Here is a 23985-nt window from a genome sequence, read left to right as displayed (position 1 = left end):
TAATATATATATATATTATACAGAAGATGTGTGTGTCTGTGTGTATACGCGTGTCTGACATGTCATTTTCACATAATTTTTTAAGTAGCATTTAGCGTGATATGTATTCTAAAGTCAACGTTATTATTTCTTAGATAGTGTTTCGCGCGTTTCTGTTTGCTAATTCCCGCTACCGAAGTACGTACATGTAACTTCCGCTGTCGAAGAATACCTTAATCGTGAGTAAATAGCGCACACGTGGTCATCTCCGTCATTTTATCCATGCGAAAATCGTATCGTACTTCTCTCGCACGTCGCATGTCCTTGCGGAAAATAACACTTTTGTCTAACTTACCTGACTGAGATTAATTTTTCTAGTTTCGTAATCACGAATGACCGTGACCAACGGCACTCGGTCTCGGTTGATCCATGATGCGGCGATGCCATTGATGGTCAGACCTGGCGGCAGATTGTTCGTTTCGTTCGCCAAGTCGTTCAGGTAAGTGAAGATGTCGTTGGCGAAGAAGGTTCGGCGGTCCCTTAACACAAAAGATGCGATTTCGCGATATGTAAAATCTGCGATTATTATAATTATCGATAAAAGTAGCCGAGAAGCAGTGCGTATATAGATAGATAGTTTTTATTTAAATTTTAATTGTTTGCGGTAATTTTTATCTATTTACAAATTTTATTTACGTAAAAATTTACTTTATTTCTGAATGTGTGTGCATGTATATTAATGATCCGCCTTTTTACGTAAAAAATTGTATGTAAAAAAGTTAGAGAGAGTTAAAGAATTGTTAGAATCTGCTTCCCGACTAATTAACGAAGGCAATTACTACTCTTTCGACTGCTGATGGAAGAAATTTCTCACGCTCTTCTGGAACAGTTCGTGACCAAAGGTGTAATTAAACATTCGGAAAACCAACTCGGCTGCAAAATCCGAAAGAATGAATAATTAATTTCAAAGACTTATAATAAATCGTGAAATTTTGAATTTTAAATTGTATTTGAGCCATATATTGAATAACTGTGCGCTTGAAATTATTGTACTTTCTTTTTTACGCTGTGTCCATGTAACATTAAAAATATTTCTTCGATTATTAATCTCTCATAAGTAATATGAATTATAATGTACTTTTATTGGCCATTTATATGTTATATGAAAATTCTAAATTATACAGCTATTTATCGTGATTACCTTTAGTCCATGTTGCTTCGTGTCTAATCCCGGCTACTCTAGAGAAAGGTGCCGTCTGTGCAAATTCGTAATACAGAGAATACAACACTGTCATCGGCCATTTTCCTTCCATTTCATCCGGATTGAGCTGTCAAGTGTGTTTAAATAAAATATATTTTATTTTTTGGAAATTCTCTCTAATAATCACAATTTTATTATAAGAGATAAAAAATAAATTTAATGCAATTACTCGCTAATATTCTACTCTATTTGTATAATATAACAACATTTTTCTAGTATAAATATTCTTTCAATATTTTTAATTATAATAGATTGACATTGTGTTAGGATCAAGAATAAAATGGAAGAGAAATACATAACGCAAACTCACATCAAGTGTCGCCATAGATGCTAAATACGAATTAAGAGCTTTGTTAACCGGTGCATCATTTCGACGATACGGAGTGACAGATTGACCGATCCATTGATAGAAAAGTTCGTAAGCAGTGGTCCACACTAAAGGACTGCTGAGTTCACTTTCCCTGAAGGTAAATATTTATTTCATATACGCTCGTCAGAAATATGTGTGAGAGATTCTTACTTACTTGAAGAACATGAGACCCCAATTGTCAGAAGCTTTAGAAGCACTATACATGGGAATCGCCATCATATCCAATTTGGGTAAACCGAGGGAGCTGTTAAAATAATTTTGCAAATAATTAACGATCTTCACAATTTTGTTGGGAACTTCAGTCAGCGACACCAGGAATTCCTTGCGGCCCCAAACCCTCACTTGCAATTTCCGTCCGTCTATCTCGTTTACGTTTTCTCCGGGGAAAAGGGTCTCTAAGTCCGATATTACAAGAGCCAATTGGTTTGTCGACATTACTGGTGTTTCTTCAAATTCTTCCTCGATCGAGTTGTTGATCGTGCGTCGGGAACTTCAGAGGCAAAAAGACATATTGTGTGGTACCAAAGAACATGTGACTTAATGTAAAACTTAAAATTAATAATTCATAGAATCCGATGAACATTACTGGATATCTAGAGATAATCGACCACAATGTGATATTCTCACGATCGAAAAGTTTAATTTTAACATTTTTATTATACGTACATCAATGGTGTGTTTGTACGCGCTTTGAAACTTTGCATTATGGGATACGATACTCTTAATTTGAAAGTCGCTTTGTAGGGCGGTTCATCCATGCAGGGAAACATCTTCTGCGCGTTATCTAATTGTAAATAAGTGGCGATGAAGGGGCTGAAATAAAAAAAAAACAATAAATTTTATTACTATTTTGTGTGTAATTATTCTTTCTCGATTATATAATAACTTTTTCTTTACATCGAAATTTTAATAAATCTCTTAGTACTACACAAAGCATTTCAGAATTGTTTTAAATTTTCGTAAAATTTGAGAAAACCATATATACTGTTTCTTAGAGAAAAATAGATAATTTTAAAGTCTTGCTTTAAAACATAATATAGACATTGTGTATGTTATGCTTACTGTTTTTGGCCCGTGATATCCATATATGCGCTTTTGTAGAGACCAGTAGTCTCATTTGTCGTGAGATTTCCATAGTACGTGATGGCTACCTCGCAGGCACTTCCATTCTTTAGCATTTGCTCTAAATGAATGATGTACCAGGATTTAAATCTTTGTCGTTCTTTTCTTGCGATATTAACCTTCATCGGTGTACCCTTCTCCCTTTATCGCAAACATGACACAGACGATAAAGATTTTATTATAATTTCGAAACTTATGAGAGATAAGAAACTTTGATTATATAATGATATTCAGCCGGTCAAAATTTTTATTATAAATTTCTATTATATTATATACTGTGAAAGGTTGACTTAGTAAAAAAAGTAGAAGCTTCAGCTTTGTTAAGTGTTTTACTCGCTTACGCTTCATCGGGCGGTAGTTGAATCATCCTGATGCCGACCTTCGAGATCTCAAGATTTTGATGAATGTTTAGAGTTATTCTATCGCTGGTGTCTTTCCAGGTGAGGTTGATCTTGACGTGACCGCTGAATTCATTTTTTTCGATGGAAGGTATCTTGATATCCAAGTGATAACTAGTCGCCGTAACTTCGTTTGGTAATCTGAATTGACGCATTTTCGAGTAGTAGACATCGTTCAGGTCGATACTGCGCTTCGATCGGCCCTACGATAGAATGATAATTTTTTTAATATTCTGGCGATTGTATTATTGTGGTTATATGGTAGAGTTTTTGATTTGTCGGTACTATACTTCAACATCGTAGATGCTTCGTGGAAGACCGGGCGGTATCGCCGATAGTAAGATGAGCCCTGCGATCAACGTTGTCCACATCATGGTAAATTGCAGAGTAAACCTGGGGTCATAATTTAATAAAAAGTTATTAAAATATATTCTTGTTGGTAGCAAACACGGATGTTGTATTTTAAAATAAATTTAATATGGAATCACCTAAAGATTTCACACACACATACACACACATACACATATATAATATAACAATAATCTAATTTATTTGAAGTTAAAGATCTCGATGAAATTAATAGACTATAATAGCACTGATATATACCTAAAATAAATTGAGAATGACTAGAGCGAGAATGGAGTCAATTAAAGACACAACAATAGCTGAATATGAATACATTTGTTTTAGAAATTAGAAAAAATTAATTTCAAAGTTTCAAATTAATCTCAAAATTTTAGTTAATTTTAATTTTAATTCTAGAAAAAAATAAATGGCTGTCACATCTTTCACTAACAATAAGATCTGTAATAATCTTAATAAAATTGTGTACTGTCAATCTCACAAGTCTACCGATTCTCTACGGGAAGGTTTTCGTCGCGTTACGGAAACTTATTGTTTTAATCGGTCCCGAATGCTTACGATGTTATCCTCGTGACAGGCGTGCACGCCTGAGGGACGCAGAGGACGATCTGCGGCGTGCGACTACGGTTCTTGGCGAACCGACTCGGATGTCACCACGTCGCTGCGTCGGTTGACCTTGATACTCTCTTCAAGAAGAGACAGTTTACCCTGGGGAGGAGGATATTCCGATACAACCGTATGATAGCGTAGCCGCGTGCGGACTGCGTCTGGCTGCGTGAGCGCTTCCTCGTAATTCAACGGTCGTCAAAAAGCGATGGAAAGATGCGGAAAAACGCATGACGTGACCACGCATCAAAGAATCGGATTCAGTCGGATTCAATTAGGGCAAATCGGCGGATCGTCATCCAATTATTCAATTTGGCGATCGCGGCCATCGTCGCGCTGAAGGGGAAACTTAATCGCGACGAGTCAATCCGGACGCGGCCAAGAGGTGACGACGTCAACGGCCAATCTACGATCGACCGTTGGTGTCGCGATCAATGGAGGAATAAAATGCGTGTCTCATACACCCGCCTGCTCAATGTCCCCTAGGACCTTGGCGCCATTGTGCTCCCCTTTAGACCCTCCGTGCCATTGCGTCGCTATTGCCGGGAACACGTGCCGTTCATTTGCGTGCCCGGTGCTGCTGGTACCGATCCCGGACCAAGCCCAATGTGCACTTGGACTTACTACAACACCCCATATCGCCTCAATTGGATTTGATGAGGTGTTTTGTTCGCGAGTTTCTCTCTCGCGCAATAACTAGGTCACTTCTAAGCTGCTCCAGGCAATCGAGAACGCGATTGCTACGATTTCGAAATAACGTTATCTATTTAATATTTTATACATTTTTTAGAGAAATAAACAGAAATATTTGAAGAATATTTTTCATCGAATATTGCAAATTGAAAATCCGATAATTTAATTCCGTTATATTTATATAGATTTTCAAAATAATATAACTTCTCTTGATACGTTTCCTGATTTTGATCTTTTCAATCTCTTTTTTTTCCCTTTATCTATAACTATGATTTTAGATCGTCAAGATCAAGAAGAAAAAATTTTCGCTCTTGTTCTAAACGCAGCATTATTACACAAGATTTTGTTTCATGTGTCGCGGCGAAGAAAAGAGAAGGCTATAAAGGCGCGCAAAAAAGTTCCGATAGCAGGTCTAATCACGAATTATGGCAGAAGCGCATAAGAATAAGGAGCGGAACGAACGGTCGAGAACGACACGCGGTGCTGACGAACCAACAGCATAGTGGGGGCACCCACGAGTGGGTTTCTCGGCCAACATCCGCACTGCAAGGTAGAACAGCTAATTGCAGTTGTACCTGCGTCACTTGTACGCCGCCGCGATCGCGAATCCGTTTCCGCGTCAAAAACGTGCTCACTTTCCAAGCTACCGTCGCTTCCTCGTCGCGATTTTCCTTTTTCAATAATAACTTCGCATTATTTCTTCAAGTTTGAAAGATGCGGCGGGGATCCGTCAGTAGTTGGCAGTCCTATGGACAGCGAAATTGTAAGTGATAACAACTGTTTTTATCAGCCTGCGTTAATAACCTACGATCCTCGCGTTGAATAAAATAATCTAAAACACAAGTTCTTCTTAAATTAAAAATAAGAATGTTTTCTAATTCTTTTCTTATATATTAAAAATCTTAAATCTAAAAAATATATATATATATATTTTTTTTTTTAAAGAAAGAACGCCGTTTCAAAAATATATAAATTAATATCCTTTTGTTTAATTGTTCTTATTGGGAATGATATGTTAATAGTTTCCGGCGATTATTATCATTGCACACCGTTGATAAATACATTATTGTAACTACAATTATTTTATCATTGCAGAATTGTTTATGTTTATCAGTCAGATATTATAGATATTCAATAAAAATATATTTCTTGCTTTTATCAAAGCTGAGATGTCTTTGTTTTAGATTCGTATTCGAGAATCGCTCTTGAAAAGAATATAATTTAAATAAGCCTGTTTGAATTTTGTTTTACCGTCGACCTGCAAGTATTAAATTGCTTATATCGACGAATGCGTCCACGCATGATTCATCAATTAATTTAAATCGCTGCGTTGAATCGTTGTAATTAGTCAATCGCCAATTGTAAGTAATTACTTACAGTAGTTATAATCGTCGTTCCGTTCGGGAGAGGCATCCTGTCTTTTGTGCGAGAATTTGAGAGAATCCGGCTTGCGATCATCCGCTATACGAAATTTGCAAAAATTTAATTGTCTTTTACTTATTTCGGACACTTTTATTGTAGTTCTATATTTTCAATTAAAATCTTATAGATTGTCTCTCCAGAACTGATAAATGTTAACAACAGCTTTTTTGATGTACAACTTAAAGAAAGCATAATTTTTGTAATTTAAGCTTGGTTATTTAATTGAATAAAAAATTTGGAAATCGGATTCATACCGAATTTTATATTATAGATATATACAATGGTAAGTTATTGTCAAATAATTTAGCATTAATTATATGTAAACAAACTTATAGATACTTTGTGAATGATTGCAAAAACAAAAAAGCTATCTCAGAATGTGACTTTTTAAAAATATGCACGTACACGTGGAAGCGGTGTCACATTAATTTTGAGTATGTTGGAATTCCTCTGACTTAATTATGTTGTTACTGATGTTATCTGCTCACCGCGTTACATACGCATTTGCAACTTGGGAATTACCTTAGAACACTTGTGATATTCTCGTTAATACTGATTATGTGTACTTTTGCCAATAGATTTGCAAAGTTTAATTGTATTAAACTAAAATTTAATAATATTTTGTGTGTATTGTGAAGTAACATGACAATCTAAATCTGAATGGATGATATGAATATAAAATGTGTGTGTATGTATACGTGCGTGTTATTTGATTTATTATCATTTAATTGATTTAGTCGATCTTACATTAACGATAAGTAATTAATTAAAATTTCATCAAAGAGTGATCAACGGAAGTTAATTTTTAAAAGTTTGGTATATATCTAAGTTTCTTACTCTCTTAATACTATAGTATTATTTCTCTTGATATATCTTTCTTTTTTAAACAAGATTGACGTCTGTTTATGTGACAGTCACGTTTGCATGGTATAACAAGAAGCATGATTTCACATGGTTATGAAAACCGCTACGACGAGGAATAATAGAATTACCGAGCAAACTAACCAGAATAAGGATATTATCAGACGTAGTAAATCTACGGACGATTACAATTTTTAATGTCAGATAGTTAAAAAAAAAAAAAAAAAAAAAAAACTGAACATTTTGGCATCTTTGGCGCATTCGATTCGTTCTGAATAAAATACAATGCAATATCTCGAGAATAAAATCTCTCCTACATTTTCAGTCTTATCTATAAATGCTATCTCAAATCAATAACATAGAGATAATGCTTTACATGATCTTTGAATCTTTTTTGTGAATTTATTTGATTCTTACCATAGTACTTTTATAGCATTTAATAATGTACAATATATGTAGTATTTTTTAATAATACTTTATTATTCTCGTTATATAAATATATAAAAATATTTCTTGTTAAGCCGCTAAAATCAACGTAAAGTATCGCGGCTAATGCCGATACGAGCGTTATCGGCGAGGCGACGATTATGCGAATGCTGGAGTTGATATATAGTCAGCGAATAATGCACAAGCTAGGACCTTGAAGCCGTCTCTTGCCGCATTTACAAGCGTGCTCCGCGCGGGGCTATCGCGGATTCCTGCATCACGGGGAACCAATTTTGTTGACGTCATCTGCGCGCATTCCGCGCATCTAAAGCGTTGCACTACTAATGCAAAATTCGTCGCAGTGCGACAACAACCGATGAATTTACGGATGACGATTCCTTTCAAAGCTTATAAAATCTCGAATCTCGCAAGTTCCCAATTGCCGATCGTTAATCGCTATTTACAAGCCTTCCTATAATTTTCACAATTTCCGTGATTTTTTTTTAAGATTCTAATCTAAGGTCTAATCTAATGATTACAGCTTGTCGGAATTTTAATAGATGTCTATTGAAATTGAAAGGTGCTGAAAGAAATTTAATATGCAAAACAAAAAAGAATTTTTCACTCATTCAAAGCCAAATACTAATATTATAAATTTTCGTTTATATACTTCTATAAATATCTTTATATTTTTTTCTATTTCTTCTGAATTCTTTGTATCATCTAATCGTGTACCTCTCTTTTTCTATTAAATTATTTTAAACTTATAACATTTTTTATCATAAATCGGCATAAAACTTGTAATTTTTAAATAAAAGAAAATTTACAGCATTTTTAACATCATGTAAAGAATTTCTAACATCTATTTCTTTCCTACACAGAAGAAGAATACTTAACTGAAATTAGAGAAAGAGAAAGAATTTTTATGTGACAAAAAGTTCTATTATTTGGGATGTTATTATTATATGTATTGGCAGCTGATATTTACAATGTGCCAAATGACCCGATGCATCATCGAGAATATTGACAATCAAAGTTTTATGATCAATAGAAAAAGAACAATTGACATCGATATTGAATGCGGCGATTTTTTCCAGATTGTGCATTTAATTTTTTCAGCTGACTGCATGATGGAAACATATTCCGGTAATACCGCGTTGGCTTCACCTATCGAGGAAATTACCCACCAACGGAAAGGCGGTTGGTTTTTAACGTACAAGAAGATTATCTCCTTTGTTGTCTTAATTATAATTGTTATTGTCGTCGCGGGTCTGATCGGGTGGAATATCGGCACTATGCCTAAAACGAGAGTAAGTGTGATCCATTGTACTAAATGACGCAAATTATTTGCCACTATTGATAATTTAATACACAATTGACATTTGATCAAGATATTTTATTGTATTATTTTTAAATATTTCTGTGTGGGAAAATAATCAAAAACGTGGAATGTACAAAGCAACGCAAATTTTCTGATATTATATGACTTGAAATTATTTTCTCATTCAGTACTATAAATGAAAGAGATTATTGAATATAAGAAACTCTTATCTGTACAAAAATGATGCCGTCAATAGAATCAGGTCGGTGAAAATAATCTTATTATCTGAAAATTTTGATTAATGTCTCGGTGCTGTTTTGCAGATTCATAAATTCAATGTGAAATTTACTTCGCGATGAGCAGTGATAATAATTTTTTCTCAAATGCAGCGCGTTCTGTGTTAATTAGACATACGATCCATTAGCCCTCCTCGAGAATGAGACGGAGGAAGGCGACGTCATTATCATCTCGATATCGCCTTTTGTTCATCCCTTGAGATATGACCTCGTACTGACGCCGCCAAGCGACGTCAACGCGACGTCGAATCTAAAAGGACGAGTCATTATCAAATTCCGTGTCGATGGTACACCGTCCCTAAGCAAATTGTCTCTCAATGCGAGGAACATCACGGTAACGCGTTATAAGCTGTCGTTCATAGAAGGGAACAATGCGCGAGCGAAAAGAAGACGTAGAAGACGCGCCGAGGATGACAATAAAGGCAATCAAACCATGGAATGGAAACCGGTGAACTCTGGTATTTATTTCAGAAACGTCTTCCATTTTATTAATATCTTTCATTAAAATTAGCTTTCTATTTCTTTCCATTGTATAATAGAAATAATATTTCGACTAATATATGAGAGAGAGATGAGTGGTATGCTTATTAATTTCGTAAAAAACGGTTGTGTTAAAAGTATTTAATTTATTTTTTGTATATTTTTATTAATATTATATTAAATGTTTAGTCTTTTTCTTACAATTTTTTGAGGAGTACATATGAAACAGTTAGGTCGCTAGATGCCACAAGTTAGAAACACGTTTGTTAGATCTTAATTCATGTCACGAGTGCGACTCGTGTTTTCTTTCATTTTTGTCATAATCTGCACTATGAATATCATTAAGAGGTAACGGGTTAACGTACGTTAACAAAGCGACAGATTTCTGGTAGCGAAATATGTGCGGTAAGACGATAATTAGCTTGCAGCTGTGCCAATATCGTAACATAATAGCGTGCGGATGATCAATTACATAACGTTCGCAATAGAAATTTTAAAATAAAAAGAAAAAAAAGAGTTTACATTTTCACCGTTTTAAACATTATATAATTGATCTGGTTAAATCTAGTTTCATCAATTTGTAAGAAAAAATTGTAATAGCACGTGATCACGATTTAGATAAAAATTCATGCGTAGATTTTTTATATTTATCCTTAAGAAAAAATTACGCGATCGATTGTCTAACCGGACAATGATCTATTAACTCAGGTAATGTTACCACAATGACTCCTCTCGCCAACGTGACATCTGTTCAATTGGAAAATCAGGAAACAACGCGAGGCGATGTTACTGACTATCCTTCAGGAAACGTGACCTCCTCCGGCAATGAAACCTCCTCTTCTTTCAAGAATGAGAGCACGTCCGTGACCAATGGACAATCTAGGGAATCCGCAAACACAACGACGTCTGAATCGACGACATCTGGATCAGCGACGTCACCCACGGTAACTTCTAGTAACGGAAACGTAACCGAGGTAGTGATCCAGCGATACGAGGAGGATGCTAATAACGGATTACATATAATACATCCGGCCGTTGCCATAAATCCGGGAACGTACAGCTTGGAGATCGATTACGAGATTATGCTTGACGGTAAGGCGATTTACTCGGCAAGCTTCGGCGAGTCTGGTGAAGAAAGGTAAGTTTTTCCCGTGATGATCATATTGGTCAATAATAGCAAAAAATCAATTAGTTTATAATGGCCAATTATGTACTAAAGTATTTTATTTTGAAAAAGATATGTATAAATATTTTTTTCAACTATTATCAAACGTAATGTGTGTGTGTGTGTTTTTATTTTACATATATTTTTCTTTTTAAAAACTTAAGAAAGTATCTCCGTTTTCTTAACAAATGGAACAAGGATATATCTGTAAATTTTTAAATAATTTGATTTATACATATTTTTTAATAGATCGTTAATCGGAACGCGGTTGAAACCTTTGGGAGCGTCGCGTCTTCTGCCGGTTTTCGATGACGTGAATCTCAAGGCTGTCTTCTCGATGTCCGTGGCACGTCCGCACAAAGCGAGGGTCCTTTCGAACATGCCTCTCAATATCTCGAGAAACACGTGCGTAATTCATGCTGTGTTGATTGCAGCTGTATCAATGTTTGCGTAGTTAGAAGGCTATATCAGTTTGAAATAGTAAAACTGTCCAGTTTTTTTCAATTGTGTTTTGTCAATAAAAATGTAGAATAAAAAATTGATATAAAATAAAAATTAGAGGAGTCCGCAATTTTTATATTATGCGGTAATTTTAAAACATGTTGCTAGATTTTTTATAATAGTATTTTTCACTATGTGTCGTTCTTCTTCTTTTTTTCTTTTGTAAGAAAATGAAATGATCAATCTGCGACTTACTCCTTTCAAGATCGGACAATCAGGTGATTGACACTTTCAACGATACCCCATTGCTGTCACCTTACAATCTGGCCTTCGTAATGGGCGAGGTCGAATCGTTGAGTGAAACAAAAACGGGGCCTGATAATAAAACGACGGTGACTTTCTGGGGTGATCCAAAGAGGCGATTACGAGGGATATATCTTTATGACAAACTTGACCAAGTCGTTACATATTTAAACGATATATTCTCGATGCCTTATCCGCTATCGAAATTAGATATCGTTGCATTACCACCGCGGATCATTGATAATGCTGGAAGCTTGGGTTTAATATCGATGAAGTAAGCAAGATAGCAATACTATTTTTTATCTACAAGAATAATTGGATTATAGAAAATTAATTTGCCGGAAAATTAAGATATTCTGGTACAAATCAACTTCAAGAAGATTATAAAATTTTATTTTTTGAATTAATTTTAAATAGATTTGGGGAGCAAATTTTAAATTAAAAGATCTTTGGTATCACAGAGATATTTTTAAGTTACAAAAAAATCTGATAATGGAATAAAATCTTATCTATTTGTTTCTGGCAAATTTGGCAGAAAATACCATTAAGATAATTTTTCTCAAGACTAAACAATTTAACAATTTCACATTTAAAAAAATTTGATTTACATTTTAATCAATAATTATATTGTTAGACTAATTCGTCATATTTATACAATTATTCTACATTTGATATTGTGCTGCACATCGAACTAAATTGTTTTCAAGGCAATCGCTCTTCTACGCCGCGGATCGATCTCCCATGGTCACGAAGACAGACGCGTTAAGCGCTCTGATAAGCTTGATAGGAGAACAATGGCTGGGCGGTGTCGTGAACGTGAAGAACTGGTCGGACATTTGGTTTCTAGAAGGCTCCACGATCTATTTGCGACATGCGATGATCGAGAAGGCACATAATTGGAATAATATTTGTGACATTTATTAACTTTAAATGTACACACACCGAAATGAAATATTTGAATGTTGATTCTCATTTAAATTAAATAATTTTACTGTTTCATAGATTTTTTATTTTAAGATGTTAAAACATATCGCACATTTTTATCTTCTTCTTATGTAAAAAACTAAGAATCATGTGTACTTTATTCTATTGAGCTGTGTGTATTGTTAAAGTTCATGTACTAAATTCTGAATCGATTATTCACTTTTTAAGAAAATGAAATAAATGAGAGATTAAACAAAAAAATAATTTACATGTTCACAAAATTGCAAAATTTTATAAAATGCAAAGTTTACATATTTATAAAATGAAATTTTAGATCTTTTTATAGAAATAATTTAATTTAAACTTTACTAAACATTTGAATGTGATCGTTAGTTTATTGTTAATTTTATGTTAATTTATCTATATTGGCTTTTTTATTTCCTAATAATTTCAGTATATATCCAGTTTCTTACCTTTTCAAAATAATCGACTCACATCTGATTAGATGTCCAGATAAAAAGAGCATCTTTCCTTGTCGAACAAAGGAAAGAGATTCTCATGAGATTCTATTTTCAGATAGACTTGTCATTGGACCCCAATCATGCCTTCCTTGCCGACGTGCAATGGGATGCCATGGAAGAAGATGGTTACAGCGTTTCAAGATCGTTGCAATCGAACATCAATCCCGTTCATCTGGACTTCTCGGACAATGCTCGACTTAAGAAAGGTAAAAATGTCTATCAAATCGTTTCTTCCTTGAGTGACAATGCTTATAAAACTTCCAAATATTTTTCTGATATTTTTGTAAATATTAATATTAATATTTCTCTTTTAATATCATAAATTAAATTTGATAAGTATTAGCCTCTTTAAAGATATGCAAATACATAAAACAGCTTGTTGAACAGTCTCAGTTTTATTTGAAAAGCAGTATCAAATATACGTTCTCGTCGAATGTTTCATAACATGATCCTGCATTCTGACTGCTTTTTGTAGGTGCATGCTTGATTCGCATGTTGCATGGCGTAATAAATGATACCGCCTTTAGGAACGGCTACCGGAAATTCGTAGCGAGGTGGTGGGTATATATCACATTATCTCGTCGATTTTATCCTTTGAACGACCGTCGTCATCCGTTCATCAACCGTGCGCGATCCGCGCGTTTAAATCACTCGAGCGTCCTCGTGATTTAATCGTCGAAACGATAATCGACGTGTTTTACAGCGAATTATCCCGTCGACTTTATGATAATATCAGCCATTGAATGTCACGAGCTGCCAATCGTTATTTCTCATGCTTCTTTATCGTTATATAAGTGGATCCATCATCGATATATTCGAAGGCATAGAATCGCAAAATATATAATACTGATACGCGTAATATAATGTACAGAAGATAATGCATCAGTAATTTTTCATTTTTTACCATAAATGCATTATATAAAAAGACATTAGAGTTTTTAGAGACATTAAAGTTTTTTTAAATTAATATTCTTTCTAGGAATTACTCGACAGCAAATATTGATGATTTTTGGGAAACGATGGCGGAAGAAACTGTCGGTTTACCCGCAGAAATTACTTTGTTCAATATGATGAATTCTTGGATTTTGAATCATGGATATCCGGTCGTTAGCATCACGAGGGACTACGAGAAGGGCACAGCTATTGTTAGACAGGTGCGATTTAAATAATGCGTATCAAATCATGTACATTTGTAACTTTATGTGCCTCTCGAGATAAAATATTTTTATTATTGTCAACTATTGTCGCGCAGCAAAGATTTACGTACGATCAATCGTCATCCGACACTCAACCAACGTGGTACATACCGCTTGACTATATTAACAAAACGAGGAATGATTGGTCATCTCCGACGAAGATGTGGTTACATTCCGAAGCGGAAACGGTGGTGCATGATGTTGGTGCTCAGGATTCTTGGATCGTGTTCAATGTGAATAAAACAGGTTGGTTGCATAAATATTTTTCTTGTAAAAGAAAATCTATAAAAAATTATATGTATATCAAAATATCTTTTTATTAGAATTAATAACACTTTTGTCTTTTTCTATTAATTACATACAAAATTTTATATTAAACTTTTTTGTAGATAACAATTCATGTAAAAAATAGAATATTAATTCTAATTATAAATTTTCCTTTTTTAAATAAATTTGCTAGTAATAGGGATAAATAAAATTAATTAATTAAACGGGTAATTTACAGATATTTATAGACTTTATGCGTTTTTTTGAGTGGTTTAATTCCGATATATTTTAATCTACCTTTGGCGCTGCTTTTTCAATTTACACTCTTCTTTTTCGATTGTTCTATATATTAAAACAGAATTTTTTGATTTTATACATATAAATAATATTTTCGCTGCCACTCATGTGAAAAATAATATATTTGAGACAAATTAACTTTAATATTATCCAATTTAATGAGAAATTGCGAGACGGGACACGAGTGTCCATTCTATTGCTAACGTTAATTGCTTTCAAGGTTATTACCGTGTGCATTATGACGAGGAAAATTGGAAGCTCCTGGCGCAGGCCCTCGAGGAGGATCACGAGGTCCTTCCGGCAGAAACCAGAGCATCGCTCATCGACGATGTGCTCGGGCTCGCTGCGGTGGGCTTGACGAAATACGCGACCGCTTTTAGCTTTATTAAATATATGCAAATGAAGGAACGACATTACGCTCCTTGGAGTGTTCTGATGCGTCATCTGTTGAAATTAAACGATCTTCTTTATGAAACGTCAGGCTTCAGCGACTTTCAGGTAATCTAGTATGTCCTTATGTAGTGATAGGAAAATATTCTAAAAGAATATATTTACAGTTAGTCGTCAGCAAACTATTCACGATTAACGGCCAAAATTGTCAGGTTTGCAAAATATTCTATGAATATTTTGTTAAAAGTATACCGCTTCATGTATATAAGGACAAAAGTACAATGAGATAATCAAAAACTTATGATGAAATGTATATCTCTTATAAATATAATATTTAATCATAATTTACAATGCACTTATAAAAACACTTAAGTAAAATAATACTCTATTATTATTGTTCTCAAAGCGACAAAGATGATAGCCATAGGTGTTCGAAATTTAAATAATTTAAAATTTATGTAAAGTTTTTTTAATAAAAACTAATAGTTTGATTAAAAATTATTAGTGGATAGTAATATAATAACGGAATGGATCATTTGCAGGAGTTTACATTGAGATTCACATCAAAATTATATTCAGACGTGGGATGGAAGATTGATGAGGGATCGGGGCTAACTTTGACCGCCCTAAAAATAGCGTGCGCGTTCGAAAACGCCGAGTGTCTCGAATGGTCGAAAAATCATTTTGCGAAACTAAAGGATCATTCTGACGCGGACGAAGTGTAAGTTTGATAAAATGTTTAATGTTTTATTCAAAATCCGTTCTTCATGCAACCATATGGTATATCTCTCAAACGAGAGACGATAACATATGTGATTCAATTTATAACAAATTTTGTACAATCTTTTTTTTCATAATTCCGTTAGTTGGATGAAATGGAATTCTGATCGATACATCGCGATTGTACGCATTCTTAAACGGTCCTTTTATAGCCGGATACTATATTTCTATTGACGTCCATGTCAAAATTATTTCGATATGTAGTCTCGGATAAATAAAACATTAGCTGTTTTTTTCTCTCATATAGCAGTTAAAAGTCTGAAAACAATAATTAAATTATTTACATGATCGATAATACTAAACCGCGAAGCACTCATTATTAACAAAGTAGCGATAAAAAAAATATGAGGGCAAAAAAATTTATGATGATATCTTCGGAATAATTTCCATCTCTAAATATATCGGTTAGATTTTGTGGCTTATTTTGGAGATAAAACTTTGATTGTTTCAGCGTACCGGCATACGCACGCGAAGTGTTGTATTGTACGATCGCAAGATATGGCACGCGAAACGAGTGGAATTACTTTGTTGAGAGGGCAAACTCTACAGCAGATCGAGAAGAGAAAAATCGCCTTTTATCAGCGTTTGCATGCTTCCAGACTCCGTGGATTTTATCGTAAGTGTGAATTAAAAATTAATATATAGTTAATAATATAATAGAATTGAGAACAATATGTAAACTCGTAAAATCAAAGTTTTTTTAAAAAATAAGTTTAAGGAGAGAGAAATAATTTTTCCAAATTTTATATTCTCTCTTTATTTAATTTAAAGAAAATATTTTATTTTTACAGAATTGTAATTTAATTTTTATATTTAATATTGAAAATTAAAAAAGACTTAAAAAAGAAAGAAAAGATGAAAATAGAATCTTCACTAAGAAGGAATAAAGATTTCAAATTCATCAGAGAATATCGGAATAATATTGGAAAAATATCTACACAATTTTCAAATATCCAACAGAAATATATACGATATTTCTAGTAAAAGATATTTGTGTCCCTTACATATCTTTATTAATTAAAAAACTTATTCTGCAATTTTGAATTGCGCAACACAATTTAATTATAGAAAAACTCGAGATTGATCCCTCGAAAACAATATATGTTTAGAAATGTATAATGCGTATCAATGCTACTTGTTAAGGCTACTTAGCGAGCTTCTTGAGGGGAAGATCTACAGCGAGGACGAGACGCAAAGGATCTTGAGAAGTTTCCCGCAAAATCCAGTTGCTGCTCAACTCGCCTACAAGTTTGTGCGAAATAATTGGCAGACTATCGTCACAAGGTTTACAACTTTCTTATCTCTCTGTCGAATTCATAAGCAGATTGTAATTTGCTCTCGTGTCTGTATAGATTCTCGAAATCTCGCCCGATTTTAAAAGCTTTCGCGCTGGCAACGATGAACGGTTTGACCAGCAAGGAAGATCTAGATGATGTAAGTGTCATTTAAAAGACAAAAATTTTCGAGTATTAAAAATTTCGATCCTTCAGTTTCAGACTTTCAGCGAGGATAATCTTGAAAGTATAAAGACCGTGGGATATACTATGGCGATGGTCGAGGCGCACGCTAATTTCGCGATAAAGTGGTTGAAAGAATCCTTGCCGGAAGTGCAGGAGTGGCTAACGGCGAACAATGCCACGGAGATACCGACATGAATATTCGAGAGATATCTTTCCAGGAGTTGCAACAGGATGAAGGAGACTCTGTGTACGATTATCGATTCACACTTTCGTACACGTGTGTTCGCATGAGAAAAGAGAACCGCGAGAACTTTTCTACGACAACAAGTTTTATTTTTCCGTATGCTTTTGTCAAGCATGATTACAAAACCAAGCAACAAGAATCTCGTCCTTATATCGTTTAGCCTTAGAATGACGGTCGTTAGTATAATTAGTGTTTAGGTACATATTTAACAAACGATATAGATATATATAATAATCGTATCTCTAACGATGTGGTAATTATTATTCCAATGTTTATCGTAAACTCTTCACTCGCGCGCATTTCCGCTCGTTAATGGCGCACTATTGCTATACGGTACGCTCGTTTTATAACACGCTATGTTATCCTTACAATAATCTATTCGTACCGTTGTCCTCACTTCTCATTTTTAGTCTAACTCGTTAAATGCGTTAAGTACGGTATATATTCGCAAGCTATCAAACACGCGCGGTTTAAGGGTGGAAGCGATGATTTATCGTCGGATGGGGCTCGGGCCGTCAGAGATTAATGCGGCCGATGTTTAATCGAGATCTTAAGCGCACGCGAAGCGCGTTATATCGGTTTTCGCGTGCATCAAAATCCTTTGAGATCTCAAAATCGCATAATTGTATAACGATGATTTTATATATATCATGGCGATGCATCCAGCCCATTTCACTACGCTATTTAGCGCTAAATGCGATCCTTTTCTTATTTCATATCTATCGATATGAAGTATGCGACTTTACATAAATTACGTATATTTACCGCTAAATACGACCATCTGTTTTTTCATTTCTCTTCTTTATATTAAATATGATGTTTCAGAGTTAAGTTAAACATTAGACAGTCGTGTTTAACGTTAGATACCATTGGAAAGTTTTATTTCACATTTATATTAAACAGAAGAATCTCACATTAAATGAGTTAATCTCAGCGCATTTGGCGCTAAATCCGCATTCATCCGTCTGGAAATAAAAGTTTCTCGATATACACGAGAATTGTTCAAACGCACGTTTTTATCCTGGGACGACGCGCGAAAATATGTTATTCTCCAATCTCTTATTGAAGGGGTTATTTTTTTTTTTTTAAATGAGGCACATCTATATATTTTTAACAAAATGTGAATTGATCGCGCATGAATATTTTCTCACACTATTAATACGTCAACTATGATTTATTAAAAGCGTTCTGTATTTTTTATTCAAATCTTCAAAACGGATTTCCGGCACAACTCTCTCTTACAATATTATTTATCTGAAATATTTCACTTGTTATATTAATGCACGTAAAGGCTATCCTTTATTTTCTTCATTCGATTCAAGGCATATGTTGTCTTATTTCATGAATAACCCCTTCAACCAATCGCTTGAAAAAGTTTTCGATCGTTTATTGTCTTCATACAATTCACTCAATTTTATCAGACGCATTATTATATCAGTGTCGCGTGTGAGCGCATTGTCGACATTCTAAAACGATCGTATATATACATCGACACGATGGAATATAGATTGTTAAGATATTGTGCGCGACGAACAAACGCGATTTCATCAAATTCTGCGTTTTTAAAATTTCATATTCGTTTCAAACGAGTCACGTCAAAAAAATCCGTTTCCGTTCGTTATGTTTGGTCATGCCATCCTGCGTAGAATGTTACTTTTTTTTTTTTGGATGCGGCTAGTTACACTCGATGCATTTAATGCCGATACCGTATAGTACTTTGTACTTCGATATCGAGACTTCAGTTCCACGCTCTTCTCCTTATGACCAAACGCTAATTAATGAAGGTGCTCGAAATTTCGATAATCCTGCGTCGAGAGCACCAATTGTAAAAACTGTTATCGGAAACAGGATGACTGAAAGAGATCGCTCGAAAATGTACGCTCCAAGAGCTATACCGCTTGCAAATTTTATAAGCCTAAATAAAACTATCTGTTTTTGACGAAATATTACGGAATAGTTGCCATGTTACGGCGAGAGATTAACATAAAATCGCTCTCACGTGATAAAAATTATAGAAAATAAAAACTATACCTTTGTCTGCCACACCTTTCTTTATGATTCTATCGTCGAAGAGCATCGTTTTATATTATTGGTATTTTAGTTGTTTCTTCGTAATGAGTTACTTTGATGAATTGCGTAAGCTTTACGCAAATGAATTATATATAAACTATCTACAGTATATCCAAAAAACTTCTATATTTTTGTGAAAATTTCGAATTATTGTATTTATTCAAACTTTGTCATTATTTTCTGATAAAAGAGAGCTTCTCTGACAGCATTTTAATCGAATAAAATTGAATATAATTTTATGTTGGGATAATATATTAATGTTGAAAAATTAAAATTTCGAAGTGACACGCGTAGTTATGTTACTAAGGTGTTACGATGTCGCTGTTAAAGAGCCCTGTTAAAATTTTTCAAAAGAATATCTAATCGTCTGAAAATTGTAAGAAAAGGTTCAACCATTATAGCCTTTACTTATTGTTACGCTTCGTTATTTACATGGTATATTTACATCTTAATTTATCCTGTTAATTGTTTATTATTTAAATGTGCATTCGCTCTATCTTTCTTTCATTTCTTCTTGACTTGTAATCTAAAATCATTCTAACAATCGAATTTTTCGATCATATCGAAGTGATTTTCGCAGTCGACGATGAATATTTGTAGAATGTTTTTAATAATAGTACAGCTTCATTATGTTTTCCGAATACAAAGTTAATTTTATAGAAATTGTGACAATGACAAAAATTGCTAAAATGTTAAAAAATTTCTGCTAATAAGAATAATTTAGAAGAAATTAATTGATAGAAATTTATTTTGTAAAATTAAAATTTCTTTTTAATTTGTTAAACATACATAGACTACACACACATACAGAGCTAAAAATGGCTTCTCTATTTTTTTTCTGTTTATTAGAAACTAAAACACCAAAATTGTTTTCATACATTATTCCGTAATTAAACTCAGATGCCGTCTTTGCAATAAAATCGCCGTCGACTCGAAAGTCACCGTTCGCTGCATTATTTCAAGTAACAAGTAAATTCATAGCTCTATCATAGAAAACGTGTGCGTTGTTTTCCTAACGACCTAGTGCGGAATAGATTTGTTTCGCTTTTTCGCTAGGAGAATCCCTCGAACCTACTATTCTAATGTACGTCTAAATGTACGTCTTTTTATTTCCTTCAAATCTAATGCGTTCGCTGGACGATTTTCAATCAGGTAGCGACCACGTGTATTCTCATCCTCGCACATGACGTCGCTTGATAATATCCGGCATAAATCAATCGGGGCGTCGATCAAGAAGAAACAATCGTCCGAATCTCGAGAAGAAATAATTAGAAATTTTACACTCTGATCGATTTGCCCGATGATCGATCGGCGATCGTACGCCGGATATTGCCTTTTACGATCGACGGCGGTCCAAGTAACAGCTAAAAACGCGTAAAGTATCGACCTTGCGTTTTAATGGCAGTAGTAATGGGGAATCGTTATTCCTCGCCGTAATTATATATATAATATATATATATATATATATATTTACAGTTCCAAGTACTACGGCATTGTACTTAGAATGCGCAAAATTACTCTTTAATTATGACTAACAATAAGATTTCTAAGAACGTCGGAGAATCGGGAATGCAAATTTCGACCGTCGATCGATGGAGCAATTCGGCTCCTTTATGCTTTGTCTATGTATGTAAATGTCGGCATCGAATAAAGTCGTAGATTTTTTTGTTTCAATTTATAATAACCGATTATTTTCCTTCAATTGATTTAATGGAAGCTTCAACATAATTCTATATAAATTAATGACACGTATTTAATGTCTGCATCAATTTCAGAGTAAATTAGAAATCACAGAAAGTTTTATCCGAATTTCTCAAATATATGGAAAATAGTAATTGCGATTTGGACAAGAAAGCTCCAAAATTCTCCGATGTTGGATTACACTCTCGCGAGTAACAGTCCGCACGACGCGATTCGCGACTAACGATCGTTTAACCACAATGACGAGTATCATACATGACGCGTAACTGTCTATAAAGAAAAACGGAATAAAAGGCGAAATTATGAATGACAACTCACAATGACAACGACCACAAACTACCGGTATTGAACAACGGCGTCAACGGTCGTTCAATTCCCTACAACTATCAGCTTTAGAATTCGTATGCTTTACTTGTTCTTACCGTACTATCAATTACTCTTTATTGTAGTATTCTCGCGTGTTTCACCTTTCTCGTTACAAAATACAATATATTCTTATTCTCGGGACGAGATAACGCGAGATGCGTCGGCGACGCGAGTCCACCCGATCAGTGCCTCCTTCACTTTGGAAGGAGAACCGCGGAAAAGTTGCAGGAAACGATGACAAATAATTGCACACGCCTGAATAAATATATTTACATCGCTTATATAGATAGAGGGAAAAGATGGAGAAGCCCTGGGCGAAAAAATCAAGTGTGTTTGGGGATACAAAGCGTTCGTAAAGACATTACTTATGGAAGTATAATTGATAATATCAGAAGAGAGATTATGTCATATATAGTTGATTAAATATAATATTTAGGATATATCCCTATATAGAGAGCCTCTCACGCGTATATAGTTGAGGAGAAATATAATTGCTCCGCGCTACCGACGCGCCATCGGCTCGTCCATCGCTCTTAAATATATATATATATTTAAATATATATATATATATATATTGTGCTCGTATAAACACGGGTACGTTTTTAAAATTACTTACTGGTTATATATTTCAAGTAAGATTACACCCTAGGTCTGTGTACGACGAACTAGCTATGCGGTGATTACCTAATTAACTCGCGTAATGCGAGCGGTTTACGACCCGCATTACAATACAAAACGTACGCTTGCGAAACGCGGCGTTTGCTCGAGCGAAGAATCGTTCGCGCATGTAAGGATCGAATATACCGCGTACGCAGTGCGTACACTATTGCAGTTTCTTATTCGGCCGCTGTGTGTGTCGCGAAACCCTTGCAACTCTCAAGTGCCAGTAAATGTACCGCATCGCGCGGCAACAAAGTATGGAATTATTCGGAGGATATCGCGTTTGGTATAAAAAATGTTCTACGTTCAAAAAAGAGAAATGCTTGTTATATATGTATATCGGCGCTACTTCTTCGCGTAAACAGTGTGCGTAAAATGCTGCTACGACATACAGCCGCGACACGATCGACGTTGCGATACAATGTTACGTTAAAAGCCGGTCGTATAATTCGGGTTGACCAGTTTTCAATATCGGTTGCGTCTCGCATACTAGATTATAAATCTATAACGTATAGATTGAAAAAAGATATTAATTAATCTCGCGTTTTAATTCACGTTCGGTTCCGAGCCCTACTCGAACGATACTTGACGCTTGCTCGCGCGCGTTTAGGCGAACGTTGGCGAAGATTCGGTTCTCGCTTTTTTCGTTCTCGAGGCGTTAAAATTACTTACAGTGTTACATCGTAAAGTCCATCTGATGTGTGTTAGGTTTACCCGATTAAGTAGTGGCAGCTTCATATTACGATTTACTTGAGCAGACTATGTAGGTGTATGTAGGTCACCTGTGTGTGTGTGGCGAATCTCGCGCCGGTCAACGAGTCCTTTATTTGGGAGACGCAGTTTTCTTAACAGATGGAAGTGCAGTTTTATTCAAACGACGACGCGTCGTTGTCTCGAGTTCTCCCGTTTCTCCCTTTTAAGGTTTCGTAACAATGTCTATCGCCTTCCTTCTCAAGGAGCAATGATTCTCGTCTTTCTATCCACCAGACTGTCTCTGCAAATCGATGACTTTCTATCTCATTCTTCCAGTTTTTTTCTTCTCTCAGAGGAACATTGCGTCCCATTCATCGTCAAAATCGCCGGTCATATACTTCCGGTTCATCCTTTGTAAGATCGGAGCCCTTTTGCCGTAATTTCATCGTTGAGGATAAGGAGCTGGAGCTTGCGGAGTCCCCTAAAACTAGGACGGGGGGTGGGGGGGAGGGGTCCGTGCTTCTGATCCTTAATCTTTCTCTACGGTGCAGGGCTCGGGCATGGACTACTGGGGCGGACATTTGACCACTGCCGTGGTCGCGAACTCGCTAAACTTTTTGTCGATGGGCACTCGATCGTCATACAGAGTAGGCGCTTGCAAGATGATGCCCGCGGTGCCTACCAAGACCGCCAGGGTAAAAATCCAAAGAAACAATCGATCCAGGACCATTGCTACATACTTCCAGTCTTCTTTTACCTGTAAGAAACATTGATCGCGCCGATTCAATTCACTGTTATCTATTAACGATAGTGAATTAATATTTTGAGACCGTAGGGGAGAGCTTAATCTAAAATCTAAGTAATCCAAATACAATATATATGTCTCTCTTTCTATTCACAATCGGATAT

General features: G+C 35.0%; 3 protein-coding genes and 1 long non-coding RNA gene across 8 annotated transcripts in view; 1 reads left to right on the top strand and 3 right to left on the bottom strand.

Annotated features, from left to right (window-relative positions):
* Positions 1 to 308: 308 nt before the first annotated feature.
* Positions 309 to 4113, bottom strand: LOC115241678 (aminopeptidase N-like). The gene is made up of 10 exons (XM_029817550.1): positions 4052 to 4113; positions 3421 to 3523; positions 3074 to 3333; positions 2673 to 2873; positions 2277 to 2423; positions 1765 to 2100; positions 1551 to 1701; positions 1181 to 1307; positions 822 to 912; positions 309 to 518 (listed from the first exon to the last, which is right to left on the bottom strand). The coding sequence occupies exons 2-10, from the start codon at positions 3502 to 3504 to the stop codon at positions 326 to 328; spliced, it is 1590 nt and encodes a 529-aa protein (XP_029673410.1). The 5' UTR covers positions 3505 to 3523; positions 4052 to 4113; the 3' UTR covers positions 309 to 325.
* An 896-nt stretch (positions 4114 to 5009) lies between these two features.
* Positions 5010 to 19530, top strand: LOC115241679 (thyrotropin-releasing hormone-degrading ectoenzyme-like). Of its 2 annotated transcripts, XM_029817551.1 has the most exons (18): positions 5013 to 5342; positions 5499 to 5555; positions 8621 to 8811; positions 9231 to 9576; positions 10307 to 10736; positions 11013 to 11168; positions 11470 to 11781; positions 12215 to 12395; positions 13008 to 13158; positions 13428 to 13509; positions 13932 to 14106; positions 14205 to 14394; positions 14933 to 15210; positions 15645 to 15823; positions 16334 to 16498; positions 17026 to 17166; positions 17235 to 17316; positions 17373 to 19530. In XM_029817551.1, exons 2-18 carry the CDS (start codon positions 5507 to 5509, stop codon positions 17535 to 17537), a joined length of 3273 nt encoding a protein of 1090 aa, XP_029673411.1. In that variant the 5' UTR covers positions 5013 to 5342; positions 5499 to 5506; the 3' UTR covers positions 17538 to 19530. The 2 variants fall into 2 exon arrangements, with proteins under 2 accessions (XP_029673413.1, XP_029673411.1); XM_029817553.1 differs by having other exon boundaries at positions 5010 to 5555; positions 17379 to 19530.
* Positions 12242 to 13404, bottom strand: LOC115241681. Its single transcript, XR_003884949.1, has 3 exons — positions 13319 to 13404; positions 12905 to 13148; positions 12242 to 12367 (listed from the first exon to the last, which is right to left on the bottom strand). It is a non-coding gene; the product is annotated as an uncharacterized LOC115241681 (long non-coding RNA).
* The window catches only part of LOC115241680 (acetylcholine receptor subunit alpha-like), a 159389-nt gene continuing 154657 nt past the window's right edge, over positions 19254 to 23985 (bottom strand). For all 4 annotated transcript variants that reach the window (XM_029817554.1, XM_029817555.1, XM_029817556.1 and 1 more), the window contains one exon: positions 19254 to 23833. In XM_029817554.1, coding sequence (XP_029673414.1) covers positions 23642 to 23833 — 192 coding nt within the window. In that variant the 3' untranslated portion in view covers positions 19254 to 23641. The remainder of the gene's footprint in view (positions 23834 to 23985) is intronic.

Source organism: Formica exsecta, unplaced genomic scaffold, assembly GCF_003651465.1.
Source record: "Formica exsecta isolate Colony F162 unplaced genomic scaffold, ASM365146v1 scaffold502, whole genome shotgun sequence".
NCBI classification, from domain to species: Eukaryota; Metazoa; Arthropoda; class Insecta; order Hymenoptera; family Formicidae; genus Formica; species Formica exsecta.
The sequence above is the reverse complement of the archived record's forward strand: the minus strand, read 5'-3'. Positions and strand labels throughout refer to the sequence as shown.